The sequence below is a fragment of the Tachysurus vachellii genome, chromosome 8, assembly GCF_030014155.1.
Source record: "Tachysurus vachellii isolate PV-2020 chromosome 8, HZAU_Pvac_v1, whole genome shotgun sequence".
Classification (NCBI taxonomy): Eukaryota; Metazoa; Chordata; class Actinopteri; order Siluriformes; family Bagridae; genus Tachysurus; species Tachysurus vachellii.
In genome coordinates, this window is record NC_083467.1 from 7,779,549 (window position 1) to 7,802,916 (window position 23,368).

A 23,368-nucleotide genomic window follows, 5' to 3' on the forward strand; every position below is an offset into this window, starting at 1 on the left:
GATCTCTTCTTCACAATTTAATCAGATACATTCAATTTCTTTATTTCATTCAACAGTTTCCCTATTTCCTCTAGTTTATTTTCCATAGCTTCCTTCTTCCTTGCTTTCTGTCTTTGTTGTCTTCTATTCCGTTTTTCTCTTTTTGTTGCATTAATTTCACTTTGTTTCTTTATTGAATTGGATGAGGTTGTCACATAAGGATAACCAGATGCATGTGGTATGGAAGGTACTCCACTACCTCTACAATTTCTATCAACAAGCTATATACTATAGATACATGACATAAGTATAACTAGACACAACTCTAACCAGTGTTGTGGAATAAAATCTTCTCAGAGGCTTTGTAAACAATGTAGACTTTTAAATAAATAAATAAATGTTGAAAATAATTCATATGAAATTAAAGTCAAAATTGTGTTTGTTGTATGTTTAAAACTTAAAACTTAATTAAATTTAACAGGTGAGCACCTCAGCACCATGACATCACTGTGGCAAGATAGATATTTCAGTCAAGATAAAAAGTTAATTAAATGATAAATAAGAGAAATAACATTATTTGAATTGCACTATTGGACAACTGCTACAGGGCTGTTGGATGACATTTACATGTACATGAATTTCATTACATTTGTTTTTGAAAAAATTCTGCATGCAAAGTATTAAGTGAAATAGATAAAACAATGATAATAGTTTAGAAATAAATAAATAAAGCATTTCAAAATATTTGTTGGTTTATATATTGTAAATGTAAATGTATGTATTTTAAAGTGCTTTAAACATATATTTCCACCAGTTACTTCTCTCAGCTTCTTTAAGTGTCCATCCATGTATGTTTGTATGTTTGTTTGTATGTATGTATTTGGGCTGCAGCTATAGATTATTTTAGTAAACGAGTATACAATCGATTATTCCAGGTCAGATAATTGTGCAATCGGTTAAGAAGTACTTTTTCTTTATTAAAGTCTATGAGATTGAGGGTTTATGCAATAATAACAAAATGAATGATACAAAGGATAAAGTTTAAATGTTAAACTTTAAAAAAATGTTTAAATTATCTGGTATATACGTGCTCTCTATTGCATGTACAGTGTACATGCCTAAAAATTCCTGAATAGCACAAAAATAACCAAATCTCTAAATGTTGAATTAGTATCCATTCTCCCTGATGAGTCAGAAGGGGTGGAGTTTCCACAAAGTGAGTAGTAGTAATGTAGTTGTTCCTGTATTTCAAAATAGAAGAGTCTCCTACACCTTTCTAAGAAGCTCATTTTGGAACTGCAGTTTTAAACAAAGATGGCAACATATTCAAAGAGAGGAATACCTGTAAGCTCGGTAAGTATTTTGAATAAATTTGAATAAAATTGTATAGTCACAGGTTACTTTGTATGGTTAGAACTTTAACTGCTGCATACCTAGTATGTATATCTAGTTACAGTGTAGTTTCTCAGAAACTACCATATGCCTCGATAACTTTCACTTTTATTTCTTCCTTACTATCCCCAGACAGTATGATTGTTTTATGCAGGAATGGGCCTGTTCTTTTTAAGCTTTTAAAGCCAACCAACAAATCCATTTTCTTAAGCTTACACTTAACTGTTGCTACTGATACCTAAAACTGTAAAGTGTTGTCCTGTCAGTTACAAAAGTTTGCAGAAGAGGGCATACAAGTGTTTTTGGGTAACTGTTTCAATACAATTCATATGTATTTTACTGTGTGCTGAGCAACATCATGCCCAATATGCACAAAAAACACCATCCCAATTTTCGAAAAGAAACAGATCCCTTAATACATTTATGCTCAACTCTTGGCTACAATTCAGGATCAGGCTATAATTCAGAATCCTAAAACTTGAACAGACAAGTTTTTAGAATCTTAAAGAACTCTTCCAACCTGCCATTCTTTAATCTGTGATCAACTCTCCTACAAAACAGGAAGTGGGTGAGATTCATAAGAAAAAATGAGAAGCAACATGCTTTTATTATCATTTTATTAAACTTTTTTCATTTAGCTTGTATGTTCTACTCAAAACACTGAGAATTTGCAAAAGATATAGAGCCATATATAAATGAAATAAATCTTCAAAAGTTGATGAGGTTAAGGTACTTTATTATTATATTCTTTTCCTCCTAAAGGTATGTCCACAGTATCTGCACACAAACTCTACTAGCCACACCTGGCCCTTCAGTGCAGTAGCAGAATTGATTGGTGAGTCAAAATTACTTTCATAATCTTGACAACATCTTTTCTTTTCTACTTACCCCCAGCTTCTCGTGCACCAACCTTTCTTACTGCTAAATATGCAAGACCATCACTTCTACCCCAAATCCTATACTGTAGTTTTCCCCTTCTATTTCACTTGCACATTTTACTAAGCTAGCAACAGAATAGATCCTGCAAGTAATCTTGTCATGCAATTATACTACCTGTCCACTGGATCATGGACATGATCTCAGCATGTCTGCAGACACCTCATAATTGATTGCAGCTCATAAGCTTAAACTTAAACTCAGCAAAACCTAATTGCTGTTCATCCCAATCAATTCAACATCATGAAAAGATCTTTGAATCTTTCTGATTAACTCACTGATCTCACCTTTAGTCACTGCATGCAACCTTGGGATTAACATGGACAATCAACATTTCAACAATCAACATTTCCTCTCATATTGATCCCCAAAAATATCAGAAAGATTTGTCCATTTCTATCTACACTGGCCACTAAGGTACTGTGCTTGTTCAGACAACTTTCTGCCTGTAAGTATGCCTCTGAGAGCCATTTAATCTGCAACTAATCCTAAATTCAGCTGCATGACTTTTTCCCACACCAACCCATTGCTACACTCCCTCTAGTGGCTTCGTGTAACTGACTACATCTGAAATTAAACAATGATGATTGCCTAAAAGCAAAAAATTGACCTTTACCCACTTACCTCAAAGCACTTATTACACCCCACATTTCAACATGCTTCCTCTAATTTTTACCACTGCTCGGCTGTTTCCACCATCTCTCAGGGTACAAGGAATGCCTTCAGACTCTGTTCTGTTTTATAGGTGGTAAATAAACTCCACCTAAATGTTTAAACAGCTGAGTCACTGGTTTTCTTCGAATGATGTCTAAAGTCTTACCTTTTCCTGAGGTATTTAAACTCAAGTGTCATCTTGCCTGCTTTTTAAAAGTTGATCAATTGACCAGTACCTTTTTTTACTTTTAGAGATGTTTTAGATTTGTTTGATTTAAAAATAAACTCAAAGCTAACATACACTTGTGGGGATGGAGAGAAAGTGGGCAGGGAATGGGACCATTTTGTTTCATCCTTGCCTGACTCATGGTTATTGATTTTGCTGACCCTTTGAACAGCTCCTTATTGATTGCCTGACATGTGCATGTTTACCTTTTTGAGATTACGTTTAGGATTAGTCTGCTAAAAAAAACTCCAAGCAAACCTGCACTTGCACCCTCCTGTGCATAGCACATAAAACTTATATTTAACCCTGACCTTCTAAAAATGGGAAAGTGAGATAATCCTTCCCTCTATCAAGCTTTGTATTCTGAAAATGTAAGCTTGTTTTTAGTTAAAGCATTAACTACATTTGTCTACTGTAGATCTGTCTTAAAAGACACAAATTACTATAAAGCTTACTACCTAAAATAGTCTACCACCTCACAGCATCATTATCCTGAGTGCAAGTGTATTAGATGCCATGGAGTAGACTGACATTTGTTCCAGGGTGTAATCTTAGTCCCACATCAAAATATTGTCCTGAACAGAATAAAGAATTACCTTAAGTTTTAAAGCTGTCTAAAAATGTAATTAACATTAGATAATATTTTAATTTCCTCCTATTTGCAGACAATGCTTATGACCCAGATGTCAATGCAAAACAGCTTTGGATTACAAAAAGTGTGTTCAAACACCAGGACTGCCTCATCTTTTTGGATAATGGAAATGGCATGGACTATGACAAGATGCACAAAATGCTCAGGTGTGTCAGGAAGCTTGTGATTGTTTGTCAGATGGCAAATATATATTTCACATTTTTAATTTATTTAATTTTGAGTCTAAACTAACTGTGTAAACAGTATTCAATTCCTCATTTTACTAACAGAGCTCTCTCTCTCTCTCTCTCTCTCTCTCTCTCTCTCTCTCTCTCTCTCTCTCTCTCTCTCTCTCAGTTTTGGCTTCAGTGATAAGCAGCAGTTAAAAAAACATGTTCCAGTTGGTCTTTACGGTAACGGTTTTAAGTCCGGCTCCATGCGCTTGGGAAAGGATGCCATTGTTTTCTCAAAGAAAGCCAACACCATGTGTGTGGGTCTGCTGTCACAGACTTACCTCGAGAGGACAGGAGCACAGGTTGTCCAAGTTCCTATTGTCTCGTTCACATACACTGGACAGACAGATATCCTTTACCTAGTAACAGAGTGATAGATGGATCAATTTTATAGGAATGGTGTACAGAAATATTGAATATAAAATTTGTTTTACAGGAGCCTTTTTCACTGCAAGAAATTAACTACTTAAAAAAAAATCAATGAATAGCTAACCACCTAAGTGCTAAGTTCTTCAGTTTAGTACATTTATAATAATACATTTTTTGCAGTAACTACTGTGGATTATTCCATGTTCAGTGGGTGAAATAAACACCAATTCACCATTTTTCTCAGAAAAATATATTTCTAAAAGGTGCTGTTGACATGAACACAAAACAAATATGTTTGGAAATTAAGTGATGTGTAATAAAATGGAATGACACAGGAAAAAAGTACTGAACATGCTTACTGAAATTTGTTTAATACTTTGTACAAAAGCCTTTGATGGTAATGACAGCTTCAAGATGCATCCTGTATGGAGAAACTAGTCACATGCATTGCTCAGGTGTGATTTTGGTCCATTCCTTCACACAGTCTTCATACTGTATCTTTAGGGTTCCGTTTGCCAGTTCCATATGTTCCCACTTCCAAACTTCACTGTTGGTATGGTGTTTTTATGGTTATGTGCAGTGCTGTTTGTTCTCCAAATATGGAGTGTATTATGGCATCCAAAGAGTTAAATTTCGGTCTCACCTGACCAGACTATATTCTCCCAGTATTTCACAGGCTTGTCTAAATGTTGTGCAGCAAACCTTAAACAAGCCTTAACATGCTTTTTTTCAGCAATGGTGTCTTGCATGGTAAGCATGCATACAGGCCATGGCAGTTGAGTGCATTATCTATTGGGTTTTTTTTTAAAAAACAACTGTACCTGATAATGCCAGGTCTTTCTGAAGATCTCAACAAGTGGTCCTTGGCTGTTGGGAAACTCTTCTGATAATTCTTTTCACTCCTCTGTCAGAAATCTTGAGATGAGCACCTGGTCGTGGCCAGTTCATGGTGAAATGATGTTTTTTCCACTTCTGGATTATGGCACCAACAGTGTTTACTGGAACATTCAAAAGTTTATAAAACCTTCTGTAACCAATGCCATCAAAATATTTTGGAACAATAAGGTTGAAAGAGCTCTTTGCTTTTACCCATCATGAGATGTTTCTTGTGTGACACCTTGGTAGTGAGAGATTTTTTCATAGGCCATCAGTTGGGATTGAACCAGCTGATATTAATTTCCACTGACAAATGGGCAGGATTGCCTTCTAGTTACTGAAAGATTTCAGCTTTTGTCTTGGCTTTCCATGCATTTTGCACCTCCCTTTCTTGATGTGTTCAATGCTTTTTCAATGTCATACCATTTTATTACATATGACTTAATTTCTGAACTTTTTTTTTTTTTGTACGGACTACTTGGGTTTTTACCGACATCTGGTGAAACTTTAATGTCAACAGCACCTTTAGAAATATATTTACTGAGAAAAATGATGACGTGTTCAATACTTATTTTACCTCACTGTATATAGTAAAATTAATATAAATTAATGTAGTTATGTGAGTGAGAAATGTGCTGAAAATGCTGGGCCTGCCAATAGGATGGGAGTTTAAAAGGACAGAGTTAGAAAGGTAAATAAATACTTTCTGAATGTATAAATGGACCTTTGTGTTCTTTGCTCCTTAACCTCACTGCTCACTCAGTGCTGCACCAGAGCATGCAGAGAGTCTTCGAGATATCCTGGCACATTCTTTGTTTAACACTGAGGAAGAACTGTTTTCTCAGTTCAAAGTCATTGAAAGTCTTGCAAAACTAAGTGGAACCTGCATCATAATCTGGAACCTACGCAGGTGAGTTTTATTTGCCTAAATATATATTTATATGAGAACTCTGTGAGGTCAAGGATGTGGATACTGGAATTACATTTTACTGTAAGAGAGAAGTTTAATATAAATATAAATGATTAATATTGAAATATTGTAATATAGATGATATGATATGAATGTGACATGTCACTTGAAATTTACTACCCTGCTCTAAATTTACTATTACTACCTTATTTACTACCTAACTGCTGAAGACTACGAACAATATTATTAGTTGTATGAAATTACACCATCATTTCTTACCTGGTTTTAACCTCCAGTTATTCTACTGCAGAAAATCTTCAGGAGAATTAGAATTTGATTTCTTGAAAGACCCCAAAGACATCCGGATCCTTGATGATGTGTACAAGAACTTCCGGGAGCCAAACAAGCGACAGGCACAGGGTAACGCTTCTGTACCTGAGAGTGTTTATTCACTGCGGGTGAGAATTAATCAGCAATTATTATATGAATGTTGACTTGACTGAGTTTACTTGTCATTTCATGTGAAAGGGGTCATTTTAGAAAACAGGGTTTCAGATAATATATTAGAAATAATATATCTGGCTGGACACATGGATTTAAGTGTGAGTTTTTTATTTACAATCCAAAACATAAGGCAAATTGTTATTAAACTGAGGTTCAACATCAGAAAAACAATGAAGGAAAATCAATATCAAAGTGAAATGAGAAATCTGAATTCTAAACCAGATTGTCAGCAGGGAAACAATGACCAAATGCACATAGAATATACAAAATGTCAAAAAGAGTAACAGAAGCACAGTAAAGAGTCTAGTACACAGTAGTACACGTTTCATTTTGTACTTAATTAGCTATATATGGTTGAAATGACAATAAAAGTTTCTTGACTTCTTGACTTGACTTATGCAATCTGGTAATCATTTTATTTCTCTTAAACATTTATATTCTGTTTTCAACTGCATTTTGTTTCTACATTACATTTTAACAGGTGTGTGAACACCTTTTATATACACGGTATATCGCAAAATGCAACATTCGATATGCAGGTGAGTGAGAATGTGCTAAAAGATTTAAAATTAGTTTTTTCAGCAACTATTATCTGCAGGTGCAGTTTCAAGATGAAGTTTAACCACTGATAAATGTAAAGTCCAATCAGTTTAATGTTTGTGTTTCTCTTGATCCAGGCATACTGTAGTATCCTGTATCTGAGTCCAAAAATGGAGATTATCCTTCAAGGGCAAAAGGTGGACGCTCAGCCTATCACAACAACTCTAGCAAAGGCTCGTACGGACACATACAAACCTGAATGTCTTGTATCCTTCTACCAAATATTAAAGCACCAGAATGTAAACATATAACTAATGATGCACTAGAAAAAGTTATTAAATGATTCAAATATTTTAAAGGTCATGATACTTAATTGTTTGTGTCAGAAAAAGGCAATAACAATCACATTTGGCTACAACAAAAACAGCAGGGAGAACTATGGATTGATGATGTACAACAAAAACCGGCTCATTAAAGCCTACGTGCGTGTCGCCTGCCAGCAGAAGGTGAGAATCATCCAGTTTGTTTAATGCTTTGTGCTTTATATCTCTTCAAACAAATCTAGAATAAACAGATTAACAGAGATGGAATGATAATATAAAGAACTACACTGGGGTCCAAAGTCTGACCATATTAAACATTTACAGTATTTATTTATTTATTTAAAATTGTGGATTGCAAGAATCAAAGGAAAGATCTACAAGACAGTACGTCGAGGTACGAGACTGTAGCAGTGAGTGAGGCATGAGGCAGAGATGGAGGTAGCAGAGCTCTTTCATTAAAGCTCTTTCATTAAAACAACACTGTCATTAAAGCAAAAATAGGTGACAGTCCAAATACAAATAAACAAAATTCTACTTTTCATTTGAGTTGTTGTCAAAAAAATAATTTGTAATGAAAATTGTTGTTTTAAATTAGAAAAGAATTATTATTTAGATGACAGTAAATACAGAGCTACATACAGTTGTAAAGCAAAAGTTTGAGCACCCCTGGCATAACTTATGTATTTGTTGATTTATTTAGTGAAAGCAAGTAAACTATTTTAAAAAGATATGTTTAGCAATTGTTAACATTTCCTAAGTAAACAATTAAATGCACATGGCCCAATATGCAAAACTATTTACACTGAGCAGCCATACATTTAAAACAACCTGCCTAATAATGTGTAGGTCCCCCTTGTGCTATCCATAAATGCATTGACACATCACGGCCTCAGAAGATATGTTGTGGTATCTGGCCCCAAGAAGCAGATTCTTTAAATCCTTTAAACTCCTTGTTATGTCCTCAAACCATTCCTGAACTATTTTTGCAGCTTAGCAGGGGGCATTATTTCTTGAACATTGCCATTGATAATCATTAATACTTACTTCAGCTTTCAATGGATTCAATTTTAAAAGCCATCAGTGTATTTCAAGGGCTTTCAGCATGCAAAAGATTACATGGATTCCAGGAGTCATTTTATAAAGTAAACAAAATAATTCTTTTATTCATGATATTTACAATGTTTATGTTCTGTTACCAGGGCAACCACACCGGACAAGGAGTTATCGGGGTTATAGAGTGTAATCACCTCATACCAACTCACAATAAGCAGGACTTTGATGATACTCAAGAGTACAGGTGTGTTTGAGTACAGTATAGTATACAATATGAGTATCACATGCTATTTTAGAAAGGTTTTTTTTAACACTGATGTAGGTAAATATGCTATATTGTGTTTGTGCAGGAACACCATGAAGAATCTAAATATTAAGCTTGAGCAATACTGGAAGACCTTCACTTATAGCCATCAAGAATTTACGCCTGTTGATAATACTGAGTAAGTTTTAAAATGCCCTCTCTTTTCAACAGTTCCAATAATTATCACTGATATGTACGTCCAAATTGGTTGGAAGTTTAAGGAATTACATCACATTTTGTATGTTGCTTCCTCACATTTTTTGGATCAGAAATACTCACCTTGCTACTCACTGGCAACTGAGTTGCTACTCACCTGTTCCAGGGCCAGATGTGTTTTATTCCAAATTTGCATATGGAATCTGTCGTTAACTATCAATATGAAGTCTAATGAGCTGGCACTGCCAGTGAATTAAGCAATTATGCTAAAATATCAAAACAATCCATCAGATAAATAGCAAAAGGTGAATTGTGGGCAAACTATTTGGTTCTTTCTTAAAATAGGCAATAAACTAGTGAGTTCAGGAACACCAAAAGGCCTGGACAAACATAGAAAACACATGGTGGATGACAGAAGGATCTTTTTCCTAATGAGGGCAATAAGATGTACGTAAGACAATCGTAAGCCTCAAAAACAGGAAAACCATATAAGTTTGCCATAATACATCATTAAACATAATATTTTCCTGTCCATAGACACAACATCATATGCACAGATGAAACAACTGGGTAGATGCATGGCACTCAATTTATTCTCTAGGCATGCATGGCTGCCAATGAACTAGTTCCTTTGTGTTTACTGTATTTATGTCACGGTATCAGAGAACATACTGTAGTCAACCAGACTCATTCACAGGATGAAAGCAATCCTTGGTTTATTATATGAAGACGTGACAAAATACAACATGAATTGAGAAAAACATACAATAAATCAAAATGCGAGCACTTGGAAATTTAATAGCATAACTAGAACAAGAACATGATCATAATTACACATTACATAGAAACAAAACTCGAACATGACAGTACACAACAGCAGGCATGGTGAGCAGGTTATGAGCGATGACTTGACACAAGAGGAAGGGTATACAGTAAATATCAAACCACATTAGGAGGAAATCAAGAACAGGTAAAGACATAAGAGACATGATCACATGACCTTCACAATGAACAGCAATATAACCGCCAGTGTCCCCTAATACTCGGGCAGGAAATTGTCCCAGTCTCTGAGAATTTACATGTCTGTAATTAATTTGTTTTTCTCAGAAGTTGCACAGATGCAGCTCAGGCAATTTGCCCCAGGCTCTTGCCTGAGGTTTCTGATGAGGAACAACTTGGATGCCTGAAAACACACAAACTGCAGTGAGTAACAAATCCTTTCATTTGTAATAAATCCTTTCATTTCACAATTATCTGGCATTAATGATATATAATTAATACCTGAATGAGTTATTTTCACCTTTAGAAAGAAGAGAACCCTGGTCCAGTGTCAAGATAAAACAGAGAAGAAAAAATCCAAGCAAATCGATTTTGACAACAACATACCAGGGACATCAACATCCACAGCCTCATCTGCCATGTTTAGCCATGATAGCAGTGATAAAATAGTAGGAAGAAAAAACATTAAAACACAAGCCAGCTCTGAACACCAACAGAACTTTGAAGTTCAGCTTCTTCAGGCCAAGCAGGAGATAAATCAGCTCCAAGTTAAGGTAAGAGATCAAGACATAGAACAAAAAGGACAAATGCAACATATGTAAACAAATTAAAACATAATAGATTGCAGTAATAGTTCAGTGAGTTTGTTTCATGCCGTTATTGCAATTAAATCTTGTCCGTTTCTTTTTTTGTACAAAATTCTTACATAGGTTAACAGTCTAGAAGATGAGAAGTCCGCTTTGGCAAGCTGCTGTGAGAGCCTGAAGAAAGGCCGGTAAGATCTCCATTATGCAGATCAACACAATACTAATAAAATCTGTATTATATTTTTATATGATGATATAATAATATAGTTTATATAGTATTGTGCAGTTTATACAACAACATAATATAGTGTATGGTAGCTGACCAGGAAGCCATAGTCTGTTCCTGCACTGCAGTATGATAACTCATATTGAGTTTTTCTTCTTTGAAGCCTCAGGTTAAGAGAACTCAGACAAAGTGTGGCATCTCTCCTGTTCAGCTTTGTCCCTGAAGTAAATCTTCAGCAGTTGGACTACGATGGTGAAGCTGTTGATGAAATTCTTACTCAAGTTATAAATAAGATCTCCCCCACAGAGGTAGCCTTTACATAAAAACCCACATGAGGAGGGGTTCCCCTTTGAGTCTGGTTCCTCTCAAGTCTCTTCCTTCCATTCTAGGGAGTTATTCCTTGCCACTGCTGACTGAGTCACCTCAGACTTGCTCATTGGGGATAAATACATACACATTTCAATGTATCTAATATTAATCTTGAATTTTGTATTCTATTAATCTTTATACTAACCTTTAACATAACCATTAACACAAAGATTTTTCATATGCCTGACTCTTGTTCTGTTTAAATGTTTTTGAAAAAAGACATTAACTTTTTATTGTTTCCAGTGTATTTTTAGAATAAAATTGAAAAAGAAAATATTTAGGCAGCTACTGCCTCAGTTCCCTTTGCTTTTAAGTTTTTGTAATTTTGTACTTTTTGTAATTGCTTTTATATCATTATATAAACATGTGTAAACCCATGTGTTTTTAAAGGGTAACATATTCAGCTCATGTGTAGGCTTAAAATCTTACATTTTTTCTATTTCCATTTTCTAAATTCTGTGCCTAAAATAAACAATATCATACTTCAATGCTAGGCCAAAAATGTGTAAAACATGGAAACTATATCGTTGGCCTGATTTACTAAACTACATGATAATATACACAAATAAATAATGTTGAGCAGCTAGTAGGCAGGTTGTAGATTATTTATAAACCTACAATATTGTATATTACAAGATAAAGGAGAACATATAACATATAACTGAGACTTTTTGTGTTTTAGATCATTCAAATATCAATAAACCATTTCTCACTCAAAATAGGTAATTTATTACTAATTTAGTTGTTGATTTTTTGTTTTGCTTTCTTTGTATTTCTTTGCTATCTTTGTTTCTGTGTATCTGTGTTTGAAATGCAATAAAACACATAACGTATTCTATGCATGTGAAGGTTTTTTTTTGTATGTTAGGATCAAGATGAAGCTGGTAATATGTGAAGTGGTTTTGCTCAACAGAGTACAGTCTGACTTTTTAAATAGAACACTGAGGGTAGAATTCATCCATTTTAGTAACAAATGTGAGCTTGTGATAATTGTGCTGAAATCCAATCTGTGTGATGCCATTTGTTAAACATTTGAAAGTAACTTGGTATATGCCTGCTGTCTATAGCATGTACAGTGTACCTGCCTTAAGAGTACTGAAACGTATAGGACTAAACAAAGTATTACAACCTCTGGAACAAGTTTTCTTTCACTTACTTTTACTTTAGGAGGGTTCCAGCCAAATGGTTTCAACCTCACATAAAGTGAATATGCTTTATTTCTTTTCAAGTCTCTCAAATATTTTGTTGTCTATTCCTGTACCTAGATAAATGCTATTTTTATTTATTTTTATAATCTAAAATATTTAATCCAGATTTTCAAATCAAATTGAATTTTATTGGTCATACACAATATGACATGGAGTGAAATGCTTGTTTTTGACTGTCCAGAGCATAAAAATAAACAAATAACAAAATAATAAAAGTAATTGTAAAAAAAAAAATTCCAATTAGACTAATCACAATAAAAATAGCATTTAAAAATAATGAGGAAAAAACAACCAAACAATAAAACAAAAGTCATTTCAAATTTCATATTTATATATATGAAATGAATATATATATACATTCAGTGAATGTGGAATTAGCATCCATGTTCTGTAGCAAGTCATAAGGGGAGGAGTTTCACCAAAGCAGTATAAAAGTCAAGCTGTCCTGTATTTCAAAACAGAAAAGCCTCCTACTCCTTTCTACGAAGCTTTCTTCAGAACTATAGACCACAGATTTACATAAAGATGGCAACACCAACACATCCAAGAATACCTTTATGCTTGGTAAGTAGACAATACAGTAAGACATTTAAAAATTCATGTAAACTCAACAAACTTTTGTTTTAACTCAAAAGTAGTCAAGACTACGGATTACTTTGTTTTAATTTTTGAACATTTATAATCTTGAGTTCAATATTTAAAACCTGTCATGATAATTGGAGTTAAAGATAAACAATAATTTCACATACCTTAATGGGGCAAACATGTTTTACAGTGTACTCACAGACTATAATTAGATAAAAAAGTAACCAACTTCTTTTTGAATACTGTAACAATAGACAAGACAGATCAGAAAAATTCAAATAAAAATAAAGTCACATTTGTAATTTTATGGCTATAGATAGTTACTTCACAGCCCTGCACATGTAATTTAAGATGTGAGGATTTCAGCAGTGTCCTTAGATTTATTGAGTTAATTAAGAATAAATAATTTTATTTAATTCTGTTTTTATTTTATGCTTTAAGTTGAATTGTGTGACTTAAAACCTGATACCTTTCAGTTTTCATTTCATCATTACTGTCCACAGTCTGAAAAAACTCAGTAGTAGTTGTGTGTTGGGCTTTAAATGTCTAGAAACAATATGTTTACAATATATCTGTGCAATTTAACTACGCAGTAGTCCATTTTAAACTAAAACTAAAAAGGTATTTTTTTTGTTTGTTTTGTTTTGGTTTTTTTTGTTTGTGTTTTAGTGCATAGTGTGTGACAACATGTATGAGATACAAAGTTTGCTTTAAAAAGTACAATTGAGCAGATTTTTCTCCTTTAGAAGAAAATTACCTGTAATACAAGTCTATATTTTCTTCTCAAAACATTGTGTGATTTTGCAAAAAACATAAATAAAATCTTGAAAAAAGAAGGTTATGATTTCCATATGTGCTTTTAAGTGCTCTTTCATGGCAGGTTAAATGGAGCTCCAAGCAAAAGTGATAATCAAGCATTAAAATATTAATTAATTATTCATCTTTATAGCATTGTCATATGTCATGGTGCTTGAATATCATATTGTTTTTCTCCTCAAGGTTAGTCCACAGTTCCTGCACACAAACTCCACTAGCCACACCTGGCCATTCAGTGCTATAGCAGAACTAATTGGTGAGTCAAAACTGCTCATTCTATTCTTTCATCTTTCCCTTATCCAACTGATTACAGAACCTGATTATCTTCCATACTGAGTGAAAAAAGGTTTGTTGTCTGTCCATCCCGTTCTATCCCGTTCTAGTTAAAATAAGTTAAAATACCCTGTACAAAATTAAAATTCTCCCCATTTTATCTAACCTGCAGCTCTAGAGTCCTCTAGTGTCCAGCTATAGTGTCCTAATATACCATCTGTTCCATAGTATATTTGACATGACAGTGTTCCTGAGATACAGATCTGAGTACAGATCTGTTACTACTATAACCAAAACAATGTGGTTATTACTACTATTAATTAATGGACATTTATTTTTCAAGGTTTATATTGTGCTTTTCAGAGCTGACTAAGAATGTATACTCATTAAGAGAACACATTTTACAGGCAAATGTAAATTGAAGTCAAAAAGCTATGTCAATTGGCGTACAAACAGGCAAAAAAAGAAAAAATTATTTAGCAGCATATCCAGTGGAGTCACAGGACTAAAAAAGGCCACATTATGGAGAGAAATTATGGATGAATTTGGTGGCCATCCAGGGCAATATAGGTGAGGTCAAAAGCAGTTTAGCAGATAGGCTGAGTCAATAAAATATTTCTCTATGCACAGACAATGCTTATGACCCAGATGCCAATGCTAAACAACTGTGGATAAATAAAACAGCAGTCAAAGACCAAGAGGACTGCCTCATCTTTATGGATAATGGAAAAGGCATGGACTATGACAAAATGCACAAAATGCTCAGGTAGGGCTGCATTTATGAAGACTGCATTATTTTTCAGAGCAGAAATAGCATAAGCATCAGTATTTTTCTTTCTTCTCTCTCTCTCTCTCTCTCTCTCTCTCTCTCTCTCTCTCTCTCTCTCTCTCTCAGTTTTGGCTTCAGTGATAAGCAGACAGTAAAAGGCCATGTTCCAGTTGGTCTTTATGGTAACGGCTTTAAGTCTGGCTCCATGCGCTTGGGGAAGGATGCCATCGTGTTCTCAAAGAAAGCCAACTCCATGTGTGTGGGTTTTCTATCACAAACATACCTCGAAGCGATAGGAGCACAGAATATCATAGTGCCTATTGTCATGTTCACCAAAACTGGCCAGACTGATATCCTTTACCTAGCAACAGAGAAATAGATGGCTAGATGAAGCACTTAACTTGACACTTCTAAATTATTTTTAGAACAGCAGGAGATGAAAGGAAGAAAACACACATAAATGTATACTGCTACACTGTCTGCATCCTCAAACATAGAAGATTTCATTGCTGATACTGCTTCATAGCTGTGCCTACCCCAATTATAGCCACTCCACATATTGGTGGTCATGTGCATGCCCCAAGGCATGTCTCACTCTGCAACAGGGTCCACACTGTCCTATAACAGTATTCACATCATCAACAGTACGCACTTCATCTGTATGGACTGCACTGACTTACACCAAATACACACACTTCTAATATACATCCATCAACTTGTTTACATGCTGCTTACATTCATCAAACTGTTTACATGCTTACATTCATCAGACTGTTTACATGCTTAATGTTTACAAACTGTTTACATGCTCTTTGCACACTCTGTATAACATTTCAGTCATTTGGCACATACTGTACAATATTTCAGTTGTTGCTGTTTTTGCACAATCTTATACACTCTTATACAATCTCAGGGACCTGCTGCTAAGAAACTGTGTTCATTCTAATATTACTGCAAGCAATATTGTCTGAACATACAGTATTTTCATACAGTATTTACACTGGTCGGTCAGTATACTGTCTTTTGTGTATTGTCTTTTTTGTATTTTGTGTATTGTAACTTTTTGTCTGCACTGTCTTTTGTCCTGCACTGTCTTGTCTGTCTTGTTTGTCTTGTCCTGCACTGTCTTGTCTGTCTTGTCCTGCACTGTTTGCACCAGATTGCACAGTTGCACTTTATGTGGCTAGGACTAACTTAAGTCCTAGCCCTGTCTTTGTTTTATGTAGCACCTTGATCCTGGAGAAACGTTGTCTCATTTCACTATGTACTGCAACAGCTATATATGGTTGAAATAACAATAAAAGCTTCTTGACTTGACTTGCATAGAACAGATATATATATATATATATATATATATATATATATATATATATATATATATATATATATATATATATCAAGTCAAGTCAAGAAGCTATTATTGTCATTTCAAAACTATATAGCTGTTGCAGTACACCGTGAAATGAGACAATGTTTCTCCAAGACCATGGTGTTACATAGAACAATGACAGCTAAGGACGTAGGTTAGTCCTAGACACATAAAGTGCATCTGTGCAACCTGGTGCAAACAGTGCAAGAAAAAAGACAAAAGGACAGTGCAGGACAAAACATAGTGCAAACAAACAATACAACAGTGTTTTGGCATTACACAAAAGACAATACACAAAAGACAACACACAAAAGCAGCACCGGCCAGTGTAAATACTGAATGTTCTATATTGCATGTGCAGAAATACTTTACTTAAACTATATATCCACTTAAACAGCCATAATACCCCTGATTTGTTAAACAACCATCACAAAATTTGTGTTGTAATAAAAGTGAGTAATGTGACAGAAAGGTAAACAAATCTTTTCTGAAAATTTGAAAAGTCTTCTGTACAGTTTGTTCCTTAACATTGTGGCTCACTCAGTGCTCATCCAGAGCATGCAGACTGTCTTCAACATATCCTGAAATATTCACTCTTTAACACAAAGGAAGAACTACTCTCTGAGTTCAGTGTTATCGAGGGGTTAAGTGTCCACGCAAGTGGAACCAGAATCATCATCTGGAACTTACGCAGGTGAACATGCACAGAGTTAAATAATGTTGTTTTAAATAAGTACACTGTTTAAATGACATTTGTATCACATTTAATTTAGAGGTCTGTTCTATATTTAGGTGGTTTAATTTAAATAGATTTAATTATAGGTGCAACAGAACAATGGTTCATAACAAATACTGGAAATGTTTTGCTTGTACAAATTATTTTTTTAACTTTTCGTCTGCAGAACAACTTCAGGAGAATTAGAATTTGATTTCATGAAGGACCCCTACGACATCCGGATCCCGATTGATGTGTACGAGAACACCAGCGAGCCAAAAAAACAACAAAATCAGACATGCATGTCAGTTCCTGAGAGTGAATATTCACTGCGGGTGAGAACTTTGAAATGACTGATTCAAAAACATCAGTTCCTCTCAATAGAAAAAATAGGAAATCAAATTAAGAGATAATCAACAAAAAGGGGGTGGGGGAAAACCACAGTGTTTCTAATTGCACAAAGAAAACCATTTGTGATATTCAGTCTACATAAATGTCCTGGGTCTGTGGTGGATGCAGATGTGGCAGCCAGCTTTGTCAGCAGACAGATTTTCTGAGATTTTAAAATCTTTTAACCACTGCTTAAGTAGTCAGTAGTTGTCTTTTTCTCTTGAGCCAGGCATACAGCAGTATCCTGTACCTGAAGCCAAGAATGCAGATTATCATCCAAGGACAGAAGGTGGAAACTCAGTTTGTCACTAAAAGTCTAGCAAAAGTCTTAAAGAACACATACAAACCTAGAAATCACGTATCCTGATGCAAATATTAAAAAAATAAACCTATAAATTATTAATTAGAATTAATGGTTCAAGAAATGTTTAATGCCGTGATCCTTAAGCTTTTGTCTTAGAAAGAAAAAATAACAATCACCTTTGGCTACAATGCAAAGACCAAGGAGCATTATGGCATCATGATGTACAACAAAAACCGACTCATCAAAGCCTATGAGCGTGTCGCCTGTCAGCGCAGGGTGAGGATCAAATAGTTTGTATACATTTTATCTTCATTCATAATAAGCTGTATGCCTTTTATTTAAATCTGAATGAATTTACCAAAAAAAGAGAAAAAAGGCAAACAAAGACATAGAAAAAGAGTGTGAGAAGACTAGAAGCTTTTATCATCATTTCAACCATATACAGCTGTTGCTGTACCATAAAACAAAGTCAGAGTTAAAGACATAGTAAGTAGTCCTAGCCACATAAAGTGCATCTGTGCAGCCTGGTGCAAACAGTGCAGGACAAAAGTGTGTGTGTGTGTGTGTGTGTGTGTGTGTGTGTGTGTGTGTGTGTGTGTGTGTGTGTGAGTGTATTGTGCTCAGTACAGTTCAGTTCAGTTTAAGATTTCTCTTCACTGAAACGATGGGGCAAAAACATGTTCCTAGCATGACAGTTCACAAATCTATAAACATTTGGTTTGCAAGGGTTAGAGTACACAATCTTAAATGGCCTAAACAGAGCCCTGAACACCCTTTGGAACACTTTGAATTGGAACACTGATTGCACCCAATGCCTTCTCCCTCAACAAGCTCACTTGTTGCTTAATGGGCAAATCTCCAAAGCCACATTCCATAATCCAGGGCAAGGGAGAACTGGGAGAGGATGGATGGATGGATGGATGGATGGATGGATGGATGGATGGGTGGGTGGGTGGATGGATGGATGGATGGATGGATGGATGGATGGATGGATGGATAGATAGATAGATAGATAGATAGATAGATACTTAAATCTGAAATAGGATTTTATTTTTTAGTACATATTGACAGCGTGTATGTGTAAATTTACCAATATTGACCAGATGTCAATGTATATGTGATCTATGTAGAATATTCATGTTACACTGTGCGGTCTCAGTCTATATTCAGATTTTTGTATTTCAATTGTAATTAATCAATAAATAATATAACAATATTCTAATGTATATGGTGCATTTGGGGTTTGTCAGGAGCCTGGATAGTGTTGGTGGGGTTTAAAGTTTTGGTGTGATGGTTAATTAGCACCTAACCCCTCCTCATAATGGAGACAAATTTCAAATGTTTATAATAGTCTTTGTTATCCATATGGGCACAAAATAATGAGTTTTTATATAAATATTATTATATTCATTGTGCTGTCATGGTCACACAGTGGGTCGCATTGCAATTTTACAGCTGTTTCAATCCAGAGCTTGGGTTTATATATATATATATATATATATATATATATATATATATATATATATATATATATATATATATTTATAGATAGATAGATAGATAGATAGATAGATAGATAGATATAGATATAGATATAACCCAAGCTCTGGATTGAAACAGCTGTAAAATTGCAATGCGACCCACTGTGTGACCATGACAGCACAATGAATATAATAATACCACATCAGCATCCATAACATGACATATCCATAAAGAATCCATATAAATTTTTGTTTGCTTTTTTTCATCAAAGGTAGGGCATTGATGTTAGGACAATTACATCCACAATTGTGAACTAATCTGGATATTTAAAAATTAATTGGGAGCCATTTGTTTGTTAAAAAGTGCTGTCAGCTATTTAGACATACTACAAGATAATATACTAGAGATTACAAATAATTTTGATAAGGATATGTACTCCAATATGCCCCTTATAATTACAAATCTTTATCATGTAAGAAAATAGATATAGATATAGATAGATAATAGATGTATAGTTGATGTAGTCAGATTTATTTCTTGGGTTTTGCATTTTTTCCTGATGATTGTGTTCTGTTGCTAGGCTAACAGCACAGGAGTGGGAGTTATTGGGGTTATAGAGTGTAACCACCTTAAACCAACTCACAACAAGCAGGACTTTGACGATACAGACGAGTACACATGCGTTTGACTAACATTTCCAGATATAACAAGTGTTATTCATCTACTCAATGTAGTTTAATGTAGTACTCTACAGAATACATCAACAAGCCAAAACATTTTATCCTCCTGTTTTATATGCTGTTTGTTCTCTGTGTATCACTAAAACAACTCCCACAAGGCATAGACTATAGAAGGCATGTACTCTACAGCTCCCAAAAAATCATAGGCTCTGTAAGACCTCTAAAAGTGCCTTGTGTTAACTGGCACCAGTATGACCAGCAGATTCTATAAGCATTGTAAGTTCAATTCAATTAAATTTTAAATAACACATTTAACATTGGCCAATAGTGAGGACCAGTGTCAGAATTATCAAATTCACAAAAGGTTTAGCAGAACATTGCCCAGAGAATCACTCTCTCTCCAGCAGCATGTCTTCTTCCCATAGTGTATCTCTGGGCCATAGACATGATGTAAAACAAAATGAGACTTATTAGACCAGCTGTCTTCCATTTCTTCAAGGTCTGATATATGCTGATATATACATGTCCATGATGCTTTTAATGGGGTTACCATGGGCACCATGACTAGTCTGTAGCAACTAAGCCACATAACCCAGCAGGTGATATAGCACATTCCTTCAATGACCAGCATTACATTTTCTGGTACTTTTATGACAGTTGATCTGATGGGAAAATCATTAAGGGAGCCTTTATTGCATTTTGATGAGCCTTGGAAGCCCAAAACACTAGTGCTGGTTCGAGGAACTGTCTGAATACCACACTCATTTGGGATTCAGCACTGTTGACCAGAAGCACTCTTCATTTTGCTATTTCAAAGCTGTACAGACCTAATCATCTGGAATTAATGATTTGGCCTGCATTCCTGCCTATTTTCCCTCCATCAAACACCACCAACTAGAACTGTTTTTTGCTTACTTTAGGACACCTAATGTATGATATACTGTACCTTAAGAGATAAGAGATATCTCTTATCTTGTTAAGAGATAATCAAGAATATTTGCTTCATCTGTGAGCGGTCATTATGTTTTGGATCATTTTGTATAAGTATATAATTGGGTTAAGTATACTTTATGTACAGTAGTGCAGTTAAGAATGTTGATAAAGAATGCTATTTTGTGCCTGTACAGGAGACTCATGCTGAATGTAGGTTATAAACTGGAGGAGTACTGGAAGGAAGTTCGTTTTAGACATAGGAAAAACCTGAACTGCAAAGAACCAATTGAAAATATTGCGTAAGTTTAAAAGCACAGACACACACACACACACACACACACACACACACACACACACACACACACACACACACACAGGAATTGCTTTGCTGAAGAAAATGCATGCATCATCTATTTCTGATTTTGCACCTTGACATATTGAGTCACAAAGATTCCAGTGGTTCTGATATTTAAAAAAAAATGCTATAATAGAATATAAATACTGATAGTAAAGTGCAAATCAATTTGAAGAAATAATCTAAAGGTTCAGCGTGCTTCAGGACACACTGAACCCAATAAAACATTGTGCGGGGGTTTAATGGGAGAGAGAGACCAGTCACTTATGGAATACAGTACATCTCCATTACAATGTTTTAAATAGACACAGGTCAGGTATCTAAGATTTGTACAGTAGAATATACCCACTACATAAACAGATATCATGTATTAAAGGCAGAATTGATGTCCAGTACCTATTTCATCCTGGTCTGGGTCCATTTGTACATTTTGAGGAAATATCTACGGTAGATAATAATAAAATTTCAGGGGATGCCTGCAAACAGAAATAACTGCAGGAGTGGTTGGAAATGGGATTACTATTTCTGCATGCACATATGAAACATGCATAAGAAGCTGTCTTCAATCCTGCATATTAGAAGTTACCTTTTACAGGTTCATGAGTTGAATTCCCTATCTGACATAGCCAAACAATTCAGCCACATTTGCATGTTGTGCTTAGTTTATGATTGGTTGAACAGGTTGTGTATTTTTGTTTACTTTACAGGAAGCAGCCAGATCAAACCTGGGTTCAGTGTGATGATTGTTTGAAGTGGCGAAAAATTCCAGATGGTGTTGATACTAAAAAACTGCCTAAAAAGTGGTTCTGCCACATGAACCCTGATGAAAAATTCAGGTGTGTGTGTGTGCCTTTCTCTGTCTCTCTCTCTCTCTCTCTCTCTCTCTCTCTCTCTCTTTATGCGTACTTGCTCATGAAAGTATCTGATATTCTCAGGAGTTGTACAGTCGAAGAGGAGCCGGAGAATGCTGATGAAGAACCGCCTAGATGCGGGACACTCTACAGAGAGTAGTGAGTACTGAGTAATGTTATTTGCAAAATTATTTCTTCTAACATATATAGTATTTCTTTTGATGTTATATATAATCTGTGTGTACTTTCAAACAGTGAGAGAAATCAGTGGCAGGAGGAGAAAAACAGGCAACAGGTGATCATGCTGTTAAGCATAATATAGAGCTTGTCATATAGATCTATAATATGGTATGACTTGAACACATGTCAAGATAGTAATGTACATAGCTAAATGAAATTACTTGTCATTTGTAATGTGCACAGTTATAATGCATTAAAACAAATCTTCATAATTACAGTGTTACAGTGTTGAAACTGCTTGTATAAACAAACACATTGTTCAGTCTGCCTTTGCCTTCATCCACCTGAGTTTTGATCCAACAGAGATCTTTTAAACCCATTCAATCCTGCCAAACAACACACAGCTCCACCCCAATTTTCTTCTTCTCTGACATGTGCAAATAAGGACTTATTTTATCTATTTCAAAGCATTTATTATTTACCAGTTTGTTTTCTGCAACCTATGTTTTAACTTTTTTAGGCTTCAGACCTTCAGTTCACATTCAGGACCCTCCTCTTATTATTACTCCTACAAGGTACTGTCATCATTCTGTCCCTCCGTCTGTCTCATGCACCTTCACATTGACATGATCTTCTGAGCACCTTTATTTCAGGACGAAGAGAACGCTAGGCCAGAGTCAAGAGGCGATGGAGATAAAGAAAGTTAGAAGAAAAGGTTCTGTGGACAGCATACCAGATAGTGCGTTAACATCCACGGCCTCACCTGGCATGTGCAACTCTGGTAATGATGCTAATGAAGCAGAAAGTGAAATAGCACCAATGGACAATAGTGATGATCACAGCGCAGTGCAACAGAAACAAATCAATCACATAACACAGACCAGTTCTGAGGACCAATTGAACTACAAAGTGCTGTATCTGAAGGCCATGGAGGAAATAAAGCAGCTCCAACAAAAGCTAATGGAGCAAGAAAAGGCAGAAAAAGAGCTTATGGGAAAGGTGAGTGTATGATGGCTAGAAACTAGAGTCACATTTGTAAATGTTAACATTTAAAATGGAACTTAAATCATTACTTAACTCATTAAAAACAATGCAATAATTCTGATGCAAAGTCGGTTTGTTTCACAAATTATTACAATTATCTTCCTGGCCTTCCTTCTTTGTACAAAATCCTCAGGTGGACGTTCTAGA

The 23,368-nt window shown here is 35.0% G+C and overlaps 1 protein-coding gene across 1 annotated transcript; it reads left to right on the forward strand.

The window, feature by feature from the left end:
* The first annotated feature begins 1,207 nt into the window (after positions 1 to 1,207).
* On the forward strand, positions 1,208 to 22,831 carry LOC132849978 (MORC family CW-type zinc finger protein 3-like). The gene is made up of 16 exons (XM_060876029.1): positions 1,208 to 1,332; positions 2,134 to 2,206; positions 3,853 to 3,985; positions 4,176 to 4,399; positions 6,056 to 6,206; positions 6,517 to 6,664; positions 7,388 to 7,516; positions 7,637 to 7,756; positions 8,773 to 8,870; positions 8,977 to 9,069; positions 10,194 to 10,289; positions 10,393 to 10,639; positions 10,796 to 10,860; positions 22,082 to 22,156; positions 22,253 to 22,292; positions 22,698 to 22,831. Exons 1-16 carry the CDS (start codon positions 1,294 to 1,296, stop codon positions 22,800 to 22,802), a joined length of 1,836 nt encoding a protein of 611 aa, XP_060732012.1. The 5' UTR covers positions 1,208 to 1,293; the 3' UTR covers positions 22,803 to 22,831.
* Positions 22,832 to 23,368: the final 537 nt, after the last annotated feature.

Coding starts and splice junctions, on each gene's coding strand:
- LOC132849978 (XM_060876029.1), top strand. CDS start 1,294: ATGGCAACATATTCAAAGAGAGGAATACCTGTAAGCTCG. Junction 6,207..6,516: donor ATAATCTGGAACCTACGCAG/GTGAGTTTTATT, acceptor ATTCTACTGCAG/AAAATCTTCAGGAGAATTAG. Junction 9,070..10,193: donor ACGCCTGTTGATAATACTGA/GTAAGTTTTAAA, acceptor TGTTTTTCTCAG/AAGTTGCACAGATGCAGCTC.